General features: G+C 49.8%; 3 protein-coding genes across 7 annotated transcripts in view; 1 reads left to right on the top strand and 2 right to left on the bottom strand.

The window, feature by feature from the left end:
- Positions 1–6,790: 6,790 nt before the first annotated feature.
- On the top strand, positions 6,791–8,244 carry LOC125950612 (mitochondrial chaperone BCS1). The gene has a single exon (XM_049678775.1). It carries the CDS (start codon positions 6,895–6,897, stop codon positions 8,167–8,169), a length of 1,275 nt encoding a protein of 424 aa, XP_049534732.1. The 5' UTR covers positions 6,791–6,894; the 3' UTR covers positions 8,170–8,244.
- On the bottom strand, positions 8,135–13,067 carry LOC125950590 (serine/arginine repetitive matrix protein 2). Its single transcript, XM_049678724.1, has 4 exons — positions 12,839–13,067; positions 9,500–12,770; positions 9,127–9,423; positions 8,135–9,051 (listed from the first exon to the last, which is right to left on the bottom strand). The coding sequence occupies exons 1-4, from the start codon at positions 12,875–12,877 to the stop codon at positions 8,804–8,806; spliced, it is 3,855 nt and encodes a 1,284-aa protein (XP_049534681.1). The 5' UTR covers positions 12,878–13,067; the 3' UTR covers positions 8,135–8,803.
- Positions 13,068–13,245: 178 nt separating this feature from the next.
- Positions 13,246–19,192, bottom strand: part of LOC125950585 (uncharacterized) — a 13,313-nt gene continuing 7,366 nt past the window's right edge. For 4 of the 5 annotated variants that reach the window (XM_049678716.1, XM_049678714.1, XM_049678715.1 and 1 more), the window contains exons 5-7: positions 16,752–19,192; positions 16,359–16,451; positions 13,246–16,127 (exon numbers count right to left, since the gene is read on the bottom strand). The exon at positions 16,752–19,192 is cut by the window's right edge and continues 1,039 nt beyond it. In XM_049678716.1, the coding sequence (XP_049534673.1) occupies positions 14,748–16,127; positions 16,359–16,451; positions 16,752–19,192 (3,914 nt within the window). In that variant the 3' untranslated portion in view covers positions 13,246–14,747. The remainder of the gene's footprint in view (positions 16,128–16,358; positions 16,452–16,751) is intronic. The other variant, XM_049678717.1, reaches the window with a different exon arrangement.

Consider the following 19,192-nt stretch of genomic DNA (forward strand, 5'->3'; position numbering starts at 1 on the left):
GCCTGTCCTGCGGGTGGAAACCGTATCCAGTATAACTGAATTCTCGTACGCTGAACAGTGCACTAAATCGAATAAATCCTATAAAACCTCCTCCACCACCTCCTTCTTCTTCGAACTGTACCGGCATTGACTTTGGCACCAAATGTGCTTCTGGTGCCCGTGACCCGTGCGTATGTGTGTGTGTAATGAAATTCTGATTCCGGCGTTTCATTCGTGCGCACTGAAACAGACTTCTCGGCCTCGGGCGCATCTCAGGAGTCGAGCAGCACCAACGCCAAGATGATGCAAACTTTCTTTTCACCGGGCGAGCTCTCATACATTTTTCCCAACCCTGAGGGTGCCATCGCCGGAGGAGCCCGGGTTTTGCTCCGTTCGTTCGGGGGGGAAAGTTTATAAATAAATTGTTCCATCCATCCAAACGCTCCCCCCCCCCCCTTTACTCCCCCTCCACTCCGAAACGCCCCATGGAAAGTTGCAGAAAGTTAGCTTCGTGACAAGCTGACAAGCGGTAATGGAAGTATCCTCAGGCCCACCGGGCAAGGGCAGGACAGAACAGGGAAGGGCAAGGGCGTGTGATGGCAGACGGTGGATGAAGAATATTCAACCAAAGCCCGGCAGCCGCGACCCTCCATGACGATGACATCGGATCGGATCGGATTGCACCGAGTTTCTGCGACGACGCCGTCGTCGTCGTCTTCGTCGTCGTCGTCGTCGGCCATCTCTAAACGGGTTAGTACAAGTTTTGCCAACAGGTAGCTTTCACATGACAGCCGCCGGTGTATGATTTGGCCTCGCTGTTCTTGGAAGGTTCTTGGGCGCATACCTACATATCAATCCTGCTCGCTGCTTGCTATACCCGGGATCATGAAGGCTAGGTTCTAAGTGACAAACATGCTGAGGGGTGAGTGAGAAAAGGGGACATGAGGTGTGAAGTGTAGAATGTGAAAGATTTAAAAGAAATCTTTCCGCCCCACTTCAAGATTAATAGAAGGCCAGCCCTGTCATGCGAGTTGCACACGGAACGGTGTCAGACCCCGTTGGTGCTGGTACTGCAGCATAACATCTACTGCAGCACCTTCCCCGCTGGGTGTTTGTAACTTTGTGGAAATTGTTTTCCTCGCCCGGCTGGTATGTGATTCGGTTGGGTTAATCCACGAGCCTCTGGTAGTCTCTGATGCGCTCTTTCTCCGTCTCTCTTTGTGTCTGTCAAGCGTTGAAGTTAAAGCTTCTCTCTCATACAGCATAACGTTGCTAAAATGGATTAGGCGGTAGAAAGTTTATGCCGCCCTTCTATTTTGGGACCACTTTCGGCGTCTGTGTTCCAGGGGCTGTGGCCGAAAGTGCCGCTTAAAAATGTCCCTGGCTTAAAAGCTGGCCATGGTTATCAGCGAACCAGCGAATTCCAGACCCATTTGTTGGAATGCTGGTGAATGCTTTCGATCAAGCACGCCCGACTTCACGCAAATGCCATATTCTATTCATCAACCCATTGACTGAGTGTTCGTGCGCGCGCCCGCGTGTCTGTATTTTTTTTTTTAATGGAAATAGTCGAGTATAAGTGTATGCATTCGACATGCAATTCGTTGAATCAAATAGAAACCTGTCGAAGTGACCGTTGCTGCAATGGCGGTCGCGTTTGTTCCTGCACATGCCGATGCTGTTGCTGTCACATGTCACTGGAAATGGAGATGAGTAAATGACAGAGACCACCCTTGGAGGATGGAAAACAGCAGGGACGTTGTTCTGAAATCAGACCAAAAAAAAATACACACCCGCTCTTAAATTCATGCAATCCTTCAACTCAACGTCATATGTTATTGGAAAGTGTGACATACTAAGTTCAGTGAGGCATCTGATCAATGATATCGAAGGTATGGGAACATAATGGCTGATGATTTTGTGAAAGAAAACAATCCAAAACAACTCAACGGTTTTAATGTTGCTCCGTTCCCGGCTGTCAGCGTCACGGGGCCAAAAGCCGGTCAATCGGTCCCCAGGTAGAGGTGCCGAGAGATTGAAAATCACGCGATCATACCGTAGATGAACCCCCCGAGGTGCACACGGTCGTGGGCAAAGTTTAAGTTCTTTGCAAAGATTAAACTGCGATGAACTCCCAACGGAAGTGTTCCGGAAACTTCCGGCAAAACAAAACAAAACAAGACAAGAAACACCTTGGCACTTGGTGTGCAGAAGAAATGGGGTCATATCTTAACATACCATGGCACCGTTCCGCATGCTTCCAGTGGTTGTACTCACCAAGTTCTTTCGCGTTGCAGGGGTCCTGAATTGAGATTTGGGGCCACAGCAGCACTTTATAATCTGCACTAGCAGCAGCAGCAGCAGCAGCAGCAGCAGCTATCGGTTATAACCGATTGAAATGAGAAAGTAGATGCTGGGAACATGCCCCGCCACTTTATGCCGAGATCCGGCTGCCAATATTCATTTCTTCTTCTTCTGTCTCCAAGCCAAGCGTCGAAGAGGAGCGTACCATCAGCTCCCATGTAACCATACGGTCCCGGGGAGGGCTTACAACGAGTGTCCGGAAACATGACCATGCTCGTGTCCGTTGCACCGCACCATATCGTACACTTCTTCTTCCCGTACATGCCAGCATGTTCCCAGGGGAGCTATCACGACGTATGGGAGAGCTGAGTGGTATCATATTAACTCCAACTTCTGCTCGGAAACGGCATGTAACGGCATGGCCGCCCGGTGGTCACAGCTTGCCAACCGGGCACACACACACATGGTTACACACATATTGGAACATTTTTCATCGCTCGTTCGTCCACTCGAGTTGCCAGTCTCTGGGGAGGGGGAAGGGGGGAGGTTATCGCATCCCCCGTCGTATCATTTGTCGCTCACTATAGTTCCGCAGAAAGAAGGTTCGTTTAACATTGAAGCGACCACCCCCTTCCCCCTGTCTGATGACTTCCGATCTTTCATTTCTATTACCTCACATCTTTCAGGTTTGCTGGAGTGGTGTGTGTGTGTGTGTGTGTGTTCCGGGGTTGGACATTCAGCTGATGGTTGATAAGCCCTAGCGTTGACCGTTGACAACATTCGAACATTCCCGCAGTCTTCAGGCACAATTTGATCGCTAATAAATGACGTACCAACCAACGAATGGGGAGGGGCTGGGCTTTCGCCCCATCCCGTCTATCTGCTGCCCTTGATCTCGTTGGCATCGTGGTATTCGAGGAACCGAGGAACGCAATATCGGACTATCGCAGCAACAATGTAGTGAAGTCGTTTCTTAGATCAACAACTTTTTTTTTCTCTCTCCCTCTATCTCTCTCGAGTGATAACTCTGTCGCACCCATCGACCCCAAAAAGGCCTTAACTGTCATATGGCCTATGTCTGGGTACGAGCTAGTTCGAAAGGAAGTTCCCTTCCAGTAGACTTCACTACTACCTTTCGCAACTACAATATGTTGTCGACGACAACAATAAAGGGGTTGCGAGGAGAGTTGGGGATGGGGAGGCAACCAAGTTTTCCGCCCGATAAGAATCGCTCGTAAACAAGTTAATCCAATTACTCAGCGGAACTATACGGCGTCTACGGCGACTACGGCGTACAGTGGCCGAGGCCTCTATCGAGATTCGCTGGATTTCTGTTCTGACCATCGAGAGGGAGGGAGGAAGAGACAAGGAGAGAGCGAAAAAGATTCACAAATGAGAAGACGACGACGACGACGACGCAATCCCCACTGTAACTAGCTGTTTGGAGGGTTTTTGGGTGCTTCGCGTATCGCGTGTAATGAGCATGCTTCGGCTGTCCTTATCAGTCGTCAGACCACTTGAGGTGTCGAACCGTCGACTAGAGCTGGAACTGAGGAATGTTGTTGGGAGTGAGTCGCGTGGCGAAAACCCCGTCCCGGATCGATCGGCAACGATTGATTCGCGCGGCGTGAGCTCAGCGCCATTCGCTCCATTCAGTCTATTCCACCTTTTGGGCGAGCAGTCGATTGGCCGGAATAATCGGTGTTTTATGTTGCGATTAAGATGCGGCCACTAATTTGGCGGCTTCGTCGAGCTTCCGAACATCGCTCACACGACCGCATCATCGACTTTGGAGGGCTCAACTCAACCAAAGCTGCGGTTAAGTCCCTCCTTGACGTTGGTTGACCTCTCATTATTCCACCCGGTTTAGTTAATGGTGGTTGCGGACCTCGGATCGTGTCCACTTGAGGTTCTGCCGTTGATTAAACGAAGAAGAAAAAATAGAAGAAATAACCCCAAATGAGCATAAAAGACCGAAAGTGCGATCGCAAAAGTGAGGACGACTTTCAAGAACTAATCTCGAAACACTAATTTCGTGCTGTATGTTCGTTTGAAAAAAAAAACCCCTGGGCGAAAGATTCATCGTTTTGCAAGGGTGTGGTCGTGTGTTTCTTGACCACAAGGATTTTGCTCCAAAAAAAATCGTTCCAAAAACCACTGCCTAAGACGCCTTCAGGACAGCGTACGCATCCTTGGTGAGTGAAAGGATGTACGCACCGACCTTGGGACCGGAAACAGGACCGGTAGGTTTGGGGGAGTGGTTGCAGGTGGCACCAAGTCCGGTGAGTCCGGTGAGTCCGGAGAAGGGTCGCGCCGAGAGTGAAAGAAATTAATATCGTAATTTCGTGATCCGTGGAGATTTTGGGTTTTGATAAATTGTTTTTTCGCTCCCCGGCCGTACCGTCATCAACGGTATACTACCGCCCGCACGCGTTGACGGATCGAACAAAGCGGCTCTGTCCGGACAGGGCGGCTGGGTGCTAAGCCTACCGGAAAGGAGGGGTGGTGTGGACAGGAGAGGTGGAGCATCTTTCTTATGGCCTCGCTGGTCTCGCTGTAATCGCTAAAGGACAAGGGCGCGAGCTGGCCAGCAAAAAAAACAGAAACAAGCCAACGGAACAAGGAACTGGGAACAAAAACCGAATTTATCGTCCTCCAATGCTGCTGCTGTTGGTGCCGAAGAAGAAGAAGTAGGCTCCAGAAAGTTTTGTGGATGGGATCCTGGGGGGGGCTGTGGTGGAATGGAAGAACAGGAAAAAGGCAAAAGAATGAATCTGGCGAACGCTCCGCTGTGGTGCGTGTCAACTGAATTAGCGCCCGGGGTCGCCCGATAGGGCCATTCGTTGTTTTTCGTCCTTGTTGGTAAACGAGCATCGCATACCTGGCTGACGTCTTGAAACGAGGAGAGAGACATGAGAGAGATAGAGAAAAAAAAAGAGTGGAAGAGTAAACTACGTTCTTATGAAGACTTCACTCCCTCAAAGAAGACAATGATGGGTTCGCCCTTAGATCAGGCAGCTCCCCGGCCAACAGCACCATCAGCATCACCAACCTACCACACGATGGTGCCAACTCACGCGCTCCGGATGCTCGTGTGAGGGATGCGAACTTTCAGCACCGTCGTCGGAACATTTTTAATCGTCGACGCGACTTCCCTATCATCGAAAGAAAAACATCCACATACAATCTATCGCCTTCATCTTCTCGAGGGGCGTTCCATGTGTGTTGGTGGTTTGATTCACCCTTCGCCAACGAGTCGAGACCGAGAGAATGGCAGGTGCGGGGATTTGCAAATATTTTTCTCGTAAACCCTACATCCGGCTCGAAGCATCTCCAAAGCGCTAGCTAACCGTCGTCGTGGAGCTGGTAGCGTCCTTGAAAAGCGGAAAAACCTTCGTCATGTTGCAGGGATTAATGCGTGATGCGGTAACGGTTCTTGGCGCGCTCGGGGGTGTCTCATTGTTAATCAGTTTTCAAAATTCAGCATCACACACGACGAGGATAACGATCGATCACGACGAACAGGAAGCTAGACGCCTTTTTGGGGAACAATTTTCAACAGAAGCATGCAAAAGTGCATTGTGCTCTCAAAATTATTCGAATCAGTTGGCAAATAAATATCCATTTGATTGTAAAATCTTTTAAGAGTTTTCAAGGTGTTATATATTAAAATCGTGTATGCTGTTGTGGCATACTGCCCTAGAGAGAACATAAGAAATCATTCACAAAAAAAAGGAACACCATGAGCCATTGAAAAAATAAGTTTAAGAGACAATTTAAAGAGAGATTGGCGTGTTTTTTATGAGACGATAGACAACGATTAAACATTGGTTGCTTAAATTAAAGGCAAAATAATTTGATGCCCATCGTCTTCGTCATCCTTATCGCAAGATCGAAGGCTCTGATAGAGATGTAAGGAGCAGCATGCATCAAAAATTACTAACTCAAACCAACAAGTTGCTTCATAACATGATACTTCAGTAGTTTTTAAAGGAAAAGGAATTGGGAGGCGGCGTTATCGAGAACAGGGAGCACCATTTTTGGTACTACCAGAATGGGTTTGTGGCGCAACCACGCTTGCACCTACTCCATTTGCTAGCTCTGCCTTAACTTTCACCTGCTTCAAATGATTTTGTACCGATGGTTTGCGAGCAGTCCTTGAGGCTAGACATTCCTGAAAGTCCTTTGAGACCATATAGGGTCCAGAGGCTTGGGGCTCATGCTCCGCGCCATGTAGGGCGATTTTTGAAAATCAGTAGCTTTGCCATTTTTGCCTCGATTGATGTAAAAATTACAGAAAATACTTTTCAAAGGGGCAGCCTTCAAGGAAAAATATAAAAATATAATAAATTAATAAAATGTAAAATTATTTTATTTTTAGAATTCCGGTTTTTACCTCCGATCCGCCCGTTGTCCGAGCACAACGGGCGAGAGATTTTGTCCAAAATTCAATTAACTGGCGTTTTGTTTTGCTCCGGTTGTCCTCAACGAAGGAAGAAGAAAAAGAAGTAAACGCTCGGGGTTAAAACGTGTGAACACAGAAAAGGATGGATTTCCGGTGGATTTAAAGAGTTTCGTTAGGTTCTTTAACGTGCAGGGTACGTGAAAACCATGACGCTGTCCGACTACATCGGGGCACTATCGGAGAACCCGTACTTCGGGGCCGGTTTTGGCCTGTTCGGCGTGGGGGCCGGGGCCGCGATGTTACGTAAAGGCGTTCAGGGTGCGATGATCCTGTTCCGGCGCCACTACATGATCACGCTCGAGGTGCCGTGCCGGGACAAATCGTACCAGTGGCTACTACAGTGGATCACCCAGAAGGGCGCCCGGCAAACACAGCATCTGAGCGTGGAGACGTCCTTCGAGCAACGCGATACGGGCCACGTAAAGACACGCTACGACTTCATACCCTCAGTCGGAACGCACATAATGCGGTACGGTGGCACCTGGATCAAGGTGGATCGTGCCCGGGAACAGCACACGCTGGATCTGCATATGGGTGTACCGTGGGAAACGGTTCAGTTGACTGCATTCGGACGCGATAAGCAACTATATTTTCGCATCCTGGAAGAAGCGCGCCAGCTAGCGCTTAAAAACACCGAAGGCAAAACCATCATGTATACGGCCATGGGCTCCGAGTGGCGTCCCTTCGGTCATCCACGGAAACGACGGCCACTGCGCTCGGTCGTGCTGGATGATGGTGTTTCCGAGCGCATCTTGCGCGATTGCCGTGAGTTCATCCAGAATCCGGGCTGGTACGCCGACCGAGGAATCCCTTATCGACGCGGTTACCTTCTGCACGGACCACCGGGCTGCGGCAAGTCCAGCTTCATTACGGCACTCGCCGGAGAGATCGAGTTCGGTATCTGCCTGCTGAACCTCTCGGAACGTGGCCTAACGGACGATCGGTTAAACCATCTGATGAACGTCGCTCCGCAGCAATCGATCATTCTGCTAGAGGACATCGATGCAGCGTTCGTTTCGCGCCAGGATACGCTTCAACAGAAGGCCGCCTTCGAGGGATTGAATCGGGTCACGTTCAGTGGTTTGCTGAACTGTCTCGATGGCGTTGCATCAACCGAGGCACGCATCGTCTTCATGACCACCAACTACCTCGAGCGGCTCGATCCGGCCCTCATCCGACCGGGCCGTGTCGATGTGAAGGAGTACGTAGGACACTGTTCACGCCATCAGTTGGAGCAAATGTTCCGCCGGTTCTACAGTGGTACGGATGCTGAAGCGAATGCCCGGCTGTTTGCCGAAAAGGTGGCCGCCGATGGACGAAACGTTAGTCCGGCTCAGGTACAGGGTTACTTTATGGTGCACAAGGTGTCTGACCAGCAAACCGTGCTAGATAACGTCGCTAACATCTGGGAAAGTTCATGAGAGTGGGGGGCTTGGGGATCTTAAGGAGGACATAAAGAGACATTTAATAGAACCATACACAAAACAGAAATTAACGACGGAGTGAGTTAATGAGTTGCGAATGCGTTTATCGTTTTAACCTATTCATACATACATAGGTGCTGCTAGACTACCGTCCGACGACTAATTACTAGAAGGACCCAACTTGTACTATTGCATTCCTAATTACGGAACATTCCCCAATGCGACAGAATGGATTTGTGGAAGCACTTCAAAAACCACAACAAACCGCAGCGATCGGGTTCGATGCTTCGATGGAGCACTTTCAGCTTCTTCCAATAGCTTCGAATGGGATATTCTGCGTCATAACGTAAAACTGTGTAAACTAATCGCTAGCGTATGCAAGCTAAGCGGGCCACTTGAACCTCCACGCGCTGTGCCAGAGCTGCACAGAGATAGATAAAATGAATAAATAGTGGATCCGGGGACCGGGACCAGGACCCGGAACGGACTATCGCCACCTTTGGCGATAGTTTGTGGCTATCGTCGTGTTGAAAATGAGTAAACACGCAAACACTTAACCCTAAGAGACACAATAATCGAGTGGCCATAAGTGGCCACCAACGAATCCGCCGTTACCGGTCAACCTCTGGATTTAGGCGGAAAAGGGCGAAATCCATCGGAATTTATCCTTGGACGAGGACTCGTGCAACTCCTGCGGTGGCAGATCGTAATGGTAGAAATTACACTCGACCTTGTTGACGCAATGCCGACCGAAGCGGCACATCTTCGGGTGATAGAACGGACACTGGGTGTTGCTGCAATGTGGATAGTACTTGCACAACGGTGGCAATGGTTTCGCGCTGATCGTTTTGTAGTTCTGCACCGGAACCACCGACGATGCTGTGGCATAATCAAACGAGAAGAATGAAATCAATCAAAATCAATCGGTCACAAGGATGGTTACCTGATGCTTACCTAACGGTGGTGCCGATACTCCGGAGGCGTTCGAACCCTTCGAGTGCATAAAGTTACAATCGAGCCGATGGCAGGTTTGGTCGTACTTGCACATGGGATGCAGATACAGGCACTTGTCGCCGAACTTGCAACCCGGAAAGGCCTTGCATGGGGTGCTCGGATGTAGAAATTCGCATGCATCACCCTGGCGACAGCTTGGGAAGTACTTGCAACGTTCCTTAGCTCCGTTGCCAACGTTACTACCACCTTTGCCAGTCTTACCATCTAATCCCCCGGACACCGACACGGCACTCAGCACTGCAATCGAAGAAAGGGGAGGAGTCGATCGTTATTAGCCTGACCACCAACAGGGTGCGCATGTAGAGGGACTTACATGGAGGAATATCATCAAATTTACGACTAGATTCCAGTTTCTTAATTTTCCGCCCCGGCGATGTCGTACGACCACGCGAATCTCCCCGCTCTCGGTGATCGCGCCTCGAGGACGATTCCCGGGTCGTTCGATCTCGGTCTCGATCCTCGCTCTCACCACGCTGGCGGCTACGACCACGCCCTGACTGCTGCTGCTGTTGCTGTCGCTCGTCCGTACGGCCACGGCTGGACCGTCGCTCGCGATAGTCATCGTCACTCTCCTGCCGCTCGTCTTCGTCCGTCAGATCGAACTGAATCGGGGAGACACGCTTCCGTTTGCGCGAAGCCGGTTCCATCCGGTCGTAATCTGTCTTGGACATGTAGATCGGTGACGAGGACACACTCTCGTCCATCAGTTCCTTGGTGCGCTGTAGCAGTAGCTCGTTGAGATGGGATGGTGAACTGTTACTGGCACCACCACCCGTACCCGTAGTGCGCGATGATCGCGAAAGTCGCACCGAAGAACGGACTGGCTCCGGAGAAGGTGATGCTGCGCTGCGACGACGCGATTGCGCTGGCCGACGCTGGTAGTCGTTGTAACGATCACGACGCTCCGGTGGTTCCGGGCTTAGTGAAGGGGTACGATCGCGTGCCGAATTTGAAGATCGCGGCGAAGTGGATGCCGGTGCTGGCGGTACTTTCGGTTTCGGCGAACGGCGCTGACCACGGGGAGAAGATGAACGATGGATCAGACCGTCACCCGCCGGAGGAACTTGCGGGGATTGCTTTTGGGAAGGTGCAGAGGACGGTGGAGGTTGGACTACCAGTTTTTCACTGAAACGTTCCTTGCGCTTCTTGAGCGTCTCCTCGAGCTCCTTGTTATCCTTCGCTGGCGACTGTCGGCCACGTTGCGGTGGCTGCTGCTGCTGCTGCTGCGAAGGTTGACGCCTCAAACCAATCCGCTCTTTAACAGAAAGCCTCGCTTTGGTGCTTTGGCTAGGGACCGTGGCCGGCGGCGGTGGTGGTGTGTGGCTTGGAGAAGCCGCGCCAGTCACCACACTGTCGTCTGTTGGTTCCTCTACGCTGCCTTTCCCCTTGAAAGCGCCATCCAGTGTGACGACAAACTTTGTCCCATCACCATCATTATTGACATCATCGACATCATCATCGTCGATCGGTTCAAGCCCTGTATCGGTCGAAGACTGTCCAGGGGCCGCCTCATCGCATGCATCACCACCCTCGAGCATTTGTCTGAACTCATCATCACCGTCAGAATCCTCCATCAGCACCTGGTTCGCAATGTCCACTTCGTGTACCTCTTCTTCTTCATCTTCTCCGAGCGGCTCATGATCTGCATTGCGATAAACCGGACGCCTTCGCGGCAACAATTCTTCCTCTTCCGCATGTTCACCTCTCCTGTTCTCCTCCATTAGTTCATCGTCCTCGTATTCTACCTCCACTTCCGAGTGCCCACTGGCACCTCCCTGTATCTCAATCAGCAGCTTCGGCTTGTTTTCTACTATTCGCGGTGCAAACGGTGTACCGCCTTTGCCGATATCTCCACCAATCGCGCCCGTATTATCGATCCGTTTGCGAACATTCGCCACCGTCGAACGCTGGGCTTCGGCCATCGCTTTTAGCAGCAAATTTTTGCTTGGTTGTTTCGCCTTCGGAATAGTAGGCCGGGGCTGCACCTTGATGACGCTAGCAACCGGCACCTCAACCACGTCCTCGTTGTAATCCGGCTTCGGTGGAAGCACAATAACCCGCGACCCGATCCGACTGCGTACAGTGGACGGGGCGGGTTCACATCCGTTTTTTGAACGTTCTCTTCGTTCGGAAGCACGCACAGGACTACGCGAGCGACGATCGCGGGACGATGGCCGACGATCGCGAGACGATGGCCGACGGTCACGGTCGCGGTCTCGTCCAGGAACATCAACGATCGAACGGGGTGGTGCCGGTCCTAGACGTCGCTCACGACTTAAACGACGAGCAGCGACCGACGGTACGGTCACCGGTGGCGGCGCTGGCGGTGTCTTTGCCCGAGCCGTGCGCTCACGACTGCGTCCTCGGGCCGAGTGCGAATCGGGACGGGCCGGGTGCGAGTTAGGACGGGCCGTTTGCGGCTTCGATGGTTCCACGCTGGAACTGGGGGGTTCTTTACGTCGAAAAAGGGGAACGTAGATCTCGCGTTCCTCCCGACGATGAGCCGATAAGCTAATGATGGTATTTTTGGCCGGGCTACGTCCGCTGTTCGTTGTGGACTCCGTCGCCTGCTTCTTTGTCGCTGAACTGCCGACTGGTTCCTGAGCTCCGGTGGCCACGTCATTTCCCTTGTCACCCAAACGCTCGTGTACGGAACGTTTAGTTGCCGTCGTGGGGCTAGTGGTGGATACGGTGCTCGGTGGCTTCGCAGTTGCTGGCGCAGGAGGCGGTGTCGTACTGCGGCTAGTCGTCGCAGCCTTTGATGGTGGCTCCGTGGTTTCCATCGTAATACGCTGGCGTTGCTTGGTTGTCGCTTGATTGTGAGTTGCTGCCGAGGAAGAGTTACCGGTGGCAGACGAGGAAGATGGTTTGGAACGTGTTCCCTCTGGCAGTAAATCATCATCGTTCGCTTTGAGAAGCAGGAAATCCGCATCATCATCGTCGGGAATTTCCGTTCCAAGTGATTTCAAATGTTGTTTGGCCGCGTTGATGCGTTGTTGTATCTCTTCCAGCTCCTTTAGCTCTTTCTGGTGCTTCTGAAGAACGGTAGCCGTCGCAATGTCCGTGATCGATGTAACCGGTGTTACAGTGGCCTTCTTGACCGGGGGCGCAGCACTGGCATCGACTTCCAGCGTCTTTTTGGCTTTCTCGATGTACTGATTAGCAAACACCTCCGTGATGGAGCCGCCCGCCAAAGGTGCAGTAGCGGTACTAGGCCGCGGAGGTGTTTTGTCACCGACATCATCGGACAACGCCGCTGCTCGTTCGCTGCTAGCTTCCCTTCGTTTGCCTTTCTTATCCTTGCGCGGCTTTTCCGATGAACTTTTCTTCTTCGAACTGTCCTTCATCGTTTTGGCTGCTACCGACGCCGGTAGCGTCACTTCCTGCAGCTTCTGCAGCACCTGATGCAGCCAGTTAACGAACACTTCCGTTTGGGCGCCTAGAAAGAGGGACAAATCGTCGACCATCTGCTGGCGGGAGCGCTTATTTGCCACCATGATCATCACGTAATCCGGCAACTCGTCGTCGATATAGCCGCTGGCGGAGCCCGTCCCGAGTTCGATCAGCTTCGCCTTGACGGCGCTCTGCGGGAAAGCGAATAACACCGACATTAACCATGCTGCTCAATCAATACTCTGGCTAGCGTACATACCCTCATCTTTTGGCCTATTTCCGTGCCCAACGAGTCCATCTTGTGTTCCGGTTTCTGCACCGCCTCTGGAAAAAAAGGGGGCCGTCGGCGAGCTTCTCCCTTCCGACGCGATACCTTACTGTCGTGCCGGAAACAAACCTATGCCGGGAACGAAAACAACACCAATCCCGGGAAACCTCCCTCACATCCGCAAACCAGATTTTCCTACGTTTTTCCTGCGTTTTTTGTGGAAAATCCTCGTTTTTGCGGAAAATCGTCGAAAAAACTCGTTTTTGACAGCGGCAGCCGCTTAAGGCCCCCTCACACGGAACGCGCATCCAAAAGGTGTGTGGTGTAGCTGTCAAAAGCAAATTGTGGCGTAATATTTGAATTACGGTGTAAATTATTTCGGTTACTTTTTCGGGTTTCATGAAGTTGCACATAAATACAAGGATTATTAGGCATTGTTTTAGCTCAATGAACGACGCAGAGTATTTCCAAAGAAAAAGAACGTATTTTACAGTTTATTTAATTCACAAGACTATCATTATATAAAGCGCGATGGATTTCTCAAGCCATTTTTGGTTTCAAGTTACTTGACACTCTGGCGGACTTTCGCACTCTTGTACGTGGTGGACATAGTTGGTGTATAATAAAAGCTTCGCTTATCATTTTCTATCTGAGATTCAACCGGGGTTTGACCATAACGTTGTTTCACATTCTTTTATGTAGTTTTGCTTTGGTCTCTTACTGCACGCGAATCATGATAGGGAAGCAAGATGGCACGTGGTAGTTGAGAAGTTCAGATGTGCTTGTGTCGATAAAGTATAAAAACAAACGATAACCATGGCAACGCCGGTTAATGTACAATATTAGGTATAAGTTGATTGCACCAGCGTTTGTGTCGGCATGGCGACGCTGCCCGTCCAAAAAACTCTGCCAAGAATGCTCTCACTGTGGTTCATTCTATTCATATAAGTTTTTTTCAGTCATGATAGTTTGATAGAGCTTCATCTTCCACAACGCATAGCCTTATTAAATTTAAGTGAGCTAAGTAATAGCTATTATTTCCATCCCCTCCTCTAGACCGAGACCACATACGTTGCGTGCACCATGTTGGGCTCTTCCTGTTTCTATTAGCCTTTGGTCGAAATGTGACTAAAAGATCCTATCGTTCACTCATCAGTTCGCTTGGTTAAGCAGTGGGGAGTTCGACATTGGATAGTTTGGATAAATTGTACAACTTCTTAATATTAAGAACGCTTTGCTTTCTTCTTGGTTTAAATGACACATACAGTAACGCTTCACTCTTCCAAGAGTTTGGCTTGGGGACTAGACTATATGGTAGACAACGGAAAACAAACGCAAATATATCTAAATCGAATCGATAAATTAAGAAAAGAAGGAAGAAGTAAGTGGATCGATACGTGCTACTGAATTGAATTAACATAAATATGCACTAATAAATATCAATGATGGGTTAGATGGGCTGGGCAAGTGGTATTAAATTGAGAATTCCAGACCCTCACACGCTTTTAATAAATACATAAATAATATACATATATTGCGATGTTTAAGATTCAAAATATAAATTATAGCCAAGTTAACCTCTTAAGAAACTTCTTGTGGGCAAAGTAGAACTGTGCTGCTTACGAACAAACCAAAATAGTTATCGGAATAAATAAGCTAACTCTTATGATTAAACATTATAACTTCAAAAAGAAAATGGCCATCAAGTAGATGTTCAAAATATTAATAAGAGGAATAGGCCATTCAAAGGATTGGTTATGCGAAATATCTCTGCTGCAGAAAACAAGCACCAAGTATGACAATTTAGCGCTCATTCTTCGGCGGCGTTAAAGGAGTTTGTTGAAAGAAATGGATTCACCTCCTGCTAACCTGCACTTTCAACATCGTATTAAGTCCAATCTTAGATAAGCATCATATTCTCTTCGCCGTTCAGCATCTTGTCACCAATTTCGCTCGATGAATCGTTTGCCATCAGATTGTTCTGCCATTTGATTTGCTCCTCGTCGAACGGAAGCTCGGCATCCAATTTTTCTTGGATTTGGTCGAACGATGTTTTAAACTTTTCCTCGATTAAACTGAACGATTGGATCGTTGTGTTATCATCAAATTCGTAGTTATCGATCGAAATGTTGCCAAACAGACTGTCGAGGTTAAGTTGAGGTGCACCGCCACCATCCACTACTAGCGAACCTTGAGGCTGTGAATTGTGTCCATGCGGGACGGTGACGAGCGAACCAGATGCCGATCCTCCAGCGCTCACAGCATCCAACGATGATGCTCCAGTAGACTGCGAATGATTCTTACGTAAATAGCGAAGCCCTGTGCCTGTGCCATTCAGTGCGCTGTTGGTTGTTGCTCCACCAACAATTGTGCCACCATTACTGCATCGACCGAAGCCAGATTCTCTGGGTGCAATAGTACCATCGTTCATCGGGCCGCCACTCGTACCGGCGAGGTGCGTTGATCGATGCCCAGCAACCGGAGACGGACAGCTCATCATCTTCATCCTTTTCCCCTCACCAACCATAAGCCCACCATCAGCAAGACTGTGGTTTCGTCCATTGCCACCACTACCAACCGGATGTTGCTGCGACCGGTTCGACCGCTGTTGCTCATTACTATGGCTGGATTTTCGTTTTTTGTCCTCCTCGTGGCTTGCCATCGAGCTGGCTCCGGACAGGGAAATATGATTGGTACTACTGCTGCACGTACTGCTTTGATCGCAGTTCTCAAGCGAACCGTGATCCATTTGATCAATCGATGACTCTCCGATGCTGCCTTCGGATGGAAATATGGTTTTGAAGGAAAGCATATCATCACCCTCTTCGCTCAACACCGAACCTGGAAACCCATTCTCATACAACACCATGCCACCGGATGTTCCTGTGCCGTTAGCTACAAGGGTTATCGGAGACGAATGGCTAGTGCTTTCTAGGTTTCGTCGGGTTTCCTGCTGTCTTTGTTTCTGAGCATTGTGTTGTAGCCGTTGTTGCTGTTGCTGTTGCTGTTGTTGCTGCACTTGTTTGGCTTGCACTTTGGCGCACTTGTTACGAATTTTCTGCTCATTCTTTATCGCCAGCTCACGCAAAACGGTCTCATCCGTTACAACCAGCGTTGAGATGAACTTGTTAATTTGCTCTTTTGGTGGAGCACGTTCCGGATGTACGTTGTAGAGATGCTTACGGAGTGACGCCTTTGCTTTCAGCGGGCCACGATCACAATATGGGCAAGTGTAGTACACACTGTCGTGGATTTCCATATGGCGCTTCAGTTGATAGTTCTGGAATGCAACCGGAAAGGGATAAAAGGATGTAGAAAAAACATAAAACTGATTTAGAAAAACAATGCTGAACTAACAACTCCCATGTCACCAACAAACGAAGAAACGCTCCAGCGGATTAATAATGTTATACTATTAAAATGGCAAACGTAATAATATGTAATATGAAATGACAAACAATACACCAATAAACTAAAGTAAGGGAGCCAAAAGAGGGGGACTATTTGTTACCTTTGCAAATACTCGATCGCATTCGTCACATGGAAATGTTTGCTGCGTGGGGTCAACGGTTATGGTAGCGAGTTCATCATGATCTCCCGTCGGCTAGACGTGTGGCCATTCGTTCGATTGGAGCATTTGAAAATGGCACAGCGATGGTTAATGTTCAGGTTTGCCGAAAGGCCAACGACCAGCGTAAATCGAAAAAAATAAAATGAAAATTTGCAGTTAGCGTGATCGCTAGGCTTCTCGGCCTAAACAAGCAGGTATTAGGATACAGCGCAGTACAAGAACCACGGCACAGTACACGACACACGGCATTAGCAGCGTTAGTGAAATCATACTTGAACAAATGGTTAGTGATTTCAACCTAGCAAACGTCGAATGTGAATACAAGAAACTTACCGATAGATCGTCCTCTCCGTTTAATCCCTCATTGCTCTGCGTCTGCTTGGCAGAAGGCAACGTGCCTAGCTGCGATTCGTGCAACGTGGAAGCCGAACTCATACTACCTCCAGCGTTAGAGATATCCTCTATCAAGAACCCACAACCTGCATCGACATCTCCGGCGGTCGTACCGGTCGAAGAGAACACACTATCCACCTGCTGACCGATACCACTTTGGACATTCGAATCAGTTATGTTAACTGCGGATGCTGGTGTCGCTTGCGGTGGTACCATTATCGTTCCTCCTCCACTCGCCGACAACTGTAATGTCGTACCGCCCATCCCAACGATAGTCGATTGATGGTGATGATGGTTCGAAATCGGTACCAATTTAGGCAATTTATCCGTTGCATTTAATACTTTCAAATCGATCTTGTTCCCCAAAGTATTGCTGCTAGTAGCGCCACCCGATCCGGCCGCTCCACCGTGAAAAAGTTGGCTGGTATCGATCAAGTTGTTGTTCGTCAGTTCTAAGTTCGAGATAATGATGATGCTGTGTGATTTGGCGGATGGTGTGGCTGCAGGCAATGAAGAAGCTGCCGTATGTGGTTCCTTCGTATTCGATCCGCCTTGCCGGTTACAACCGCCAACAATCGAATGTTGCCTACCATTGGTGGTTCCGGGGATTGAGAGGTTAGCGGAATTGCTGCTCTTCTCGCCACCTTCGCCATTTGATGTCGCTTTTTTCTTCGCATTTTGTCGGGACGGGATTTGTGAAGAAGCAGGTTCCATGCAAGCTACTCTCGGTATGTGATGTTCTTGTACGGGTAATGGTGGTTGCACCACACTGTTCGCATTAACCAGTGCGACAGTACCATCCAGCGTATTTTTTGAATCCGAACCTGAGGCAGCCGCTGCTGCTGCTGCTGCTGCAGCTGCTGCCGCTGCAGCGTTTAGCTCTTCTTGTTTTTTGCTTTTCTGGGATAGCTTCGTGGCCAGTGCTTTAGCAATAGCCGGTTTAATCGGTGACGTTTTCTTTTGATTGATCTGGCTCAGCACCTTCTTCTCGGATTTGTGATCATTCGATACGGTGTACACGGTGTGAACCTTACGCAGATGTTTCTCGAGTGCGTTCGGGTTTTTGAATAGCTTCGAGCACACGATACACTTGTAGAGCTGCTTTCCATTCGGTGCCTGTACGTTGGTGAGCATATCCTGACTCGAGGTCGTGTTTGCGGCCGCACTAGAGCTCGTACTAGGTAAAGCGGAGACGACTGCCGGTGTTTGAGGAGATGTTGGAGGTGACGACGATGAGCCTGTTTTGCCGCCAGCTGGTTCCGATTTGATAGCAACCGGTTCCGGAAGCTGCTGCTGTCGTTGGTCTGCCATTAAACTCACTTCTGTATCGAACATTTCCTGCTTAATTTCGTGCCCCATCGACAGCATCACGTTTCTCTCGAACGGAACTACGATGGCGCTCGTTGGCTTGAGATCCTCGCTTGGTGGCGTTGCACTGGATAGATCCTCAAAGGCTGGCAGATCTTTCTCAACCTTGACCACGGCTACCGCCAGTTCATCGAGTGTTACCCCAGCGCCATCCTGGGTGAGGTCTTTATGGATTTTCATATGACGTTGCAAAGACCACGAGTTCGATAACACTTTCAGGCACTTGGGACAGTGCAGATAGGCAGACTTGGTTCGCCGTTCGCTACACTCGTGATCCTTCATTTCGTCCGCCTGCTGGAACAGCTTCATGCAGAACACGCACAGGAATAGATTATGTTTGCGTACATGCTTATCGAGGTTTGATTTGGTCATGTACTTCCGCAGGCATACCTCACACACGTACTTCTTGTCTGCATCTGCCACCTCCGCCGGCAGTGCTGGTGCAACTGTACCCGGTGTGGACGGTGGTGCTAGTGAAGCAGGTGGCGTGTCAGCGGTCAACCCTAAACCACATCCAGCGGCATCGTGCAGTGTGATCAACGAATCCGAAGAGGATGAGAAGCGGCTGTGGAGCTTCTCCAAGCCACCAACCATATCACCGGCTCCACCACCGATACTACCACTACCCGGAGTAGCAAGTAGGGCAAAGCTAGATTCGCAAAAGCTCACACCATCCGGACCATCGTCACTGACGGCATCGTAGCCCAGCAGCTGGCCACCGCTATTGTCGCCGAACGAATCGAACGAAATGTTCATATCACTGGCACCAAGCGAAATGTTGATCAAATCCGCGGGGCTCAACGTATCGTCCGGGAGACAGGCGGATGTTGGGTGATAGTCGAGCATCTGTTGCTGCTGCTGTTGTTGCTGCTGCTGTTGTTGCTGCTGTTGTTGTTGCTGTTGTTGTTGCTGTTGTTGTTGTTGTTGCTGTTGCTGTTGTTGTTGCTGTTGCTGTTGCTGCGGCTGATGCAGTTCCAGCGATTGGTGGCCGGCATGTTGGTGTTGTTCAAACT

This window comes from Anopheles darlingi, chromosome 2 (assembly GCF_943734745.1).
Source record: "Anopheles darlingi chromosome 2, idAnoDarlMG_H_01, whole genome shotgun sequence".
In the NCBI taxonomy this organism is placed as follows: domain Eukaryota; kingdom Metazoa; phylum Arthropoda; class Insecta; order Diptera; family Culicidae; genus Anopheles; species Anopheles darlingi.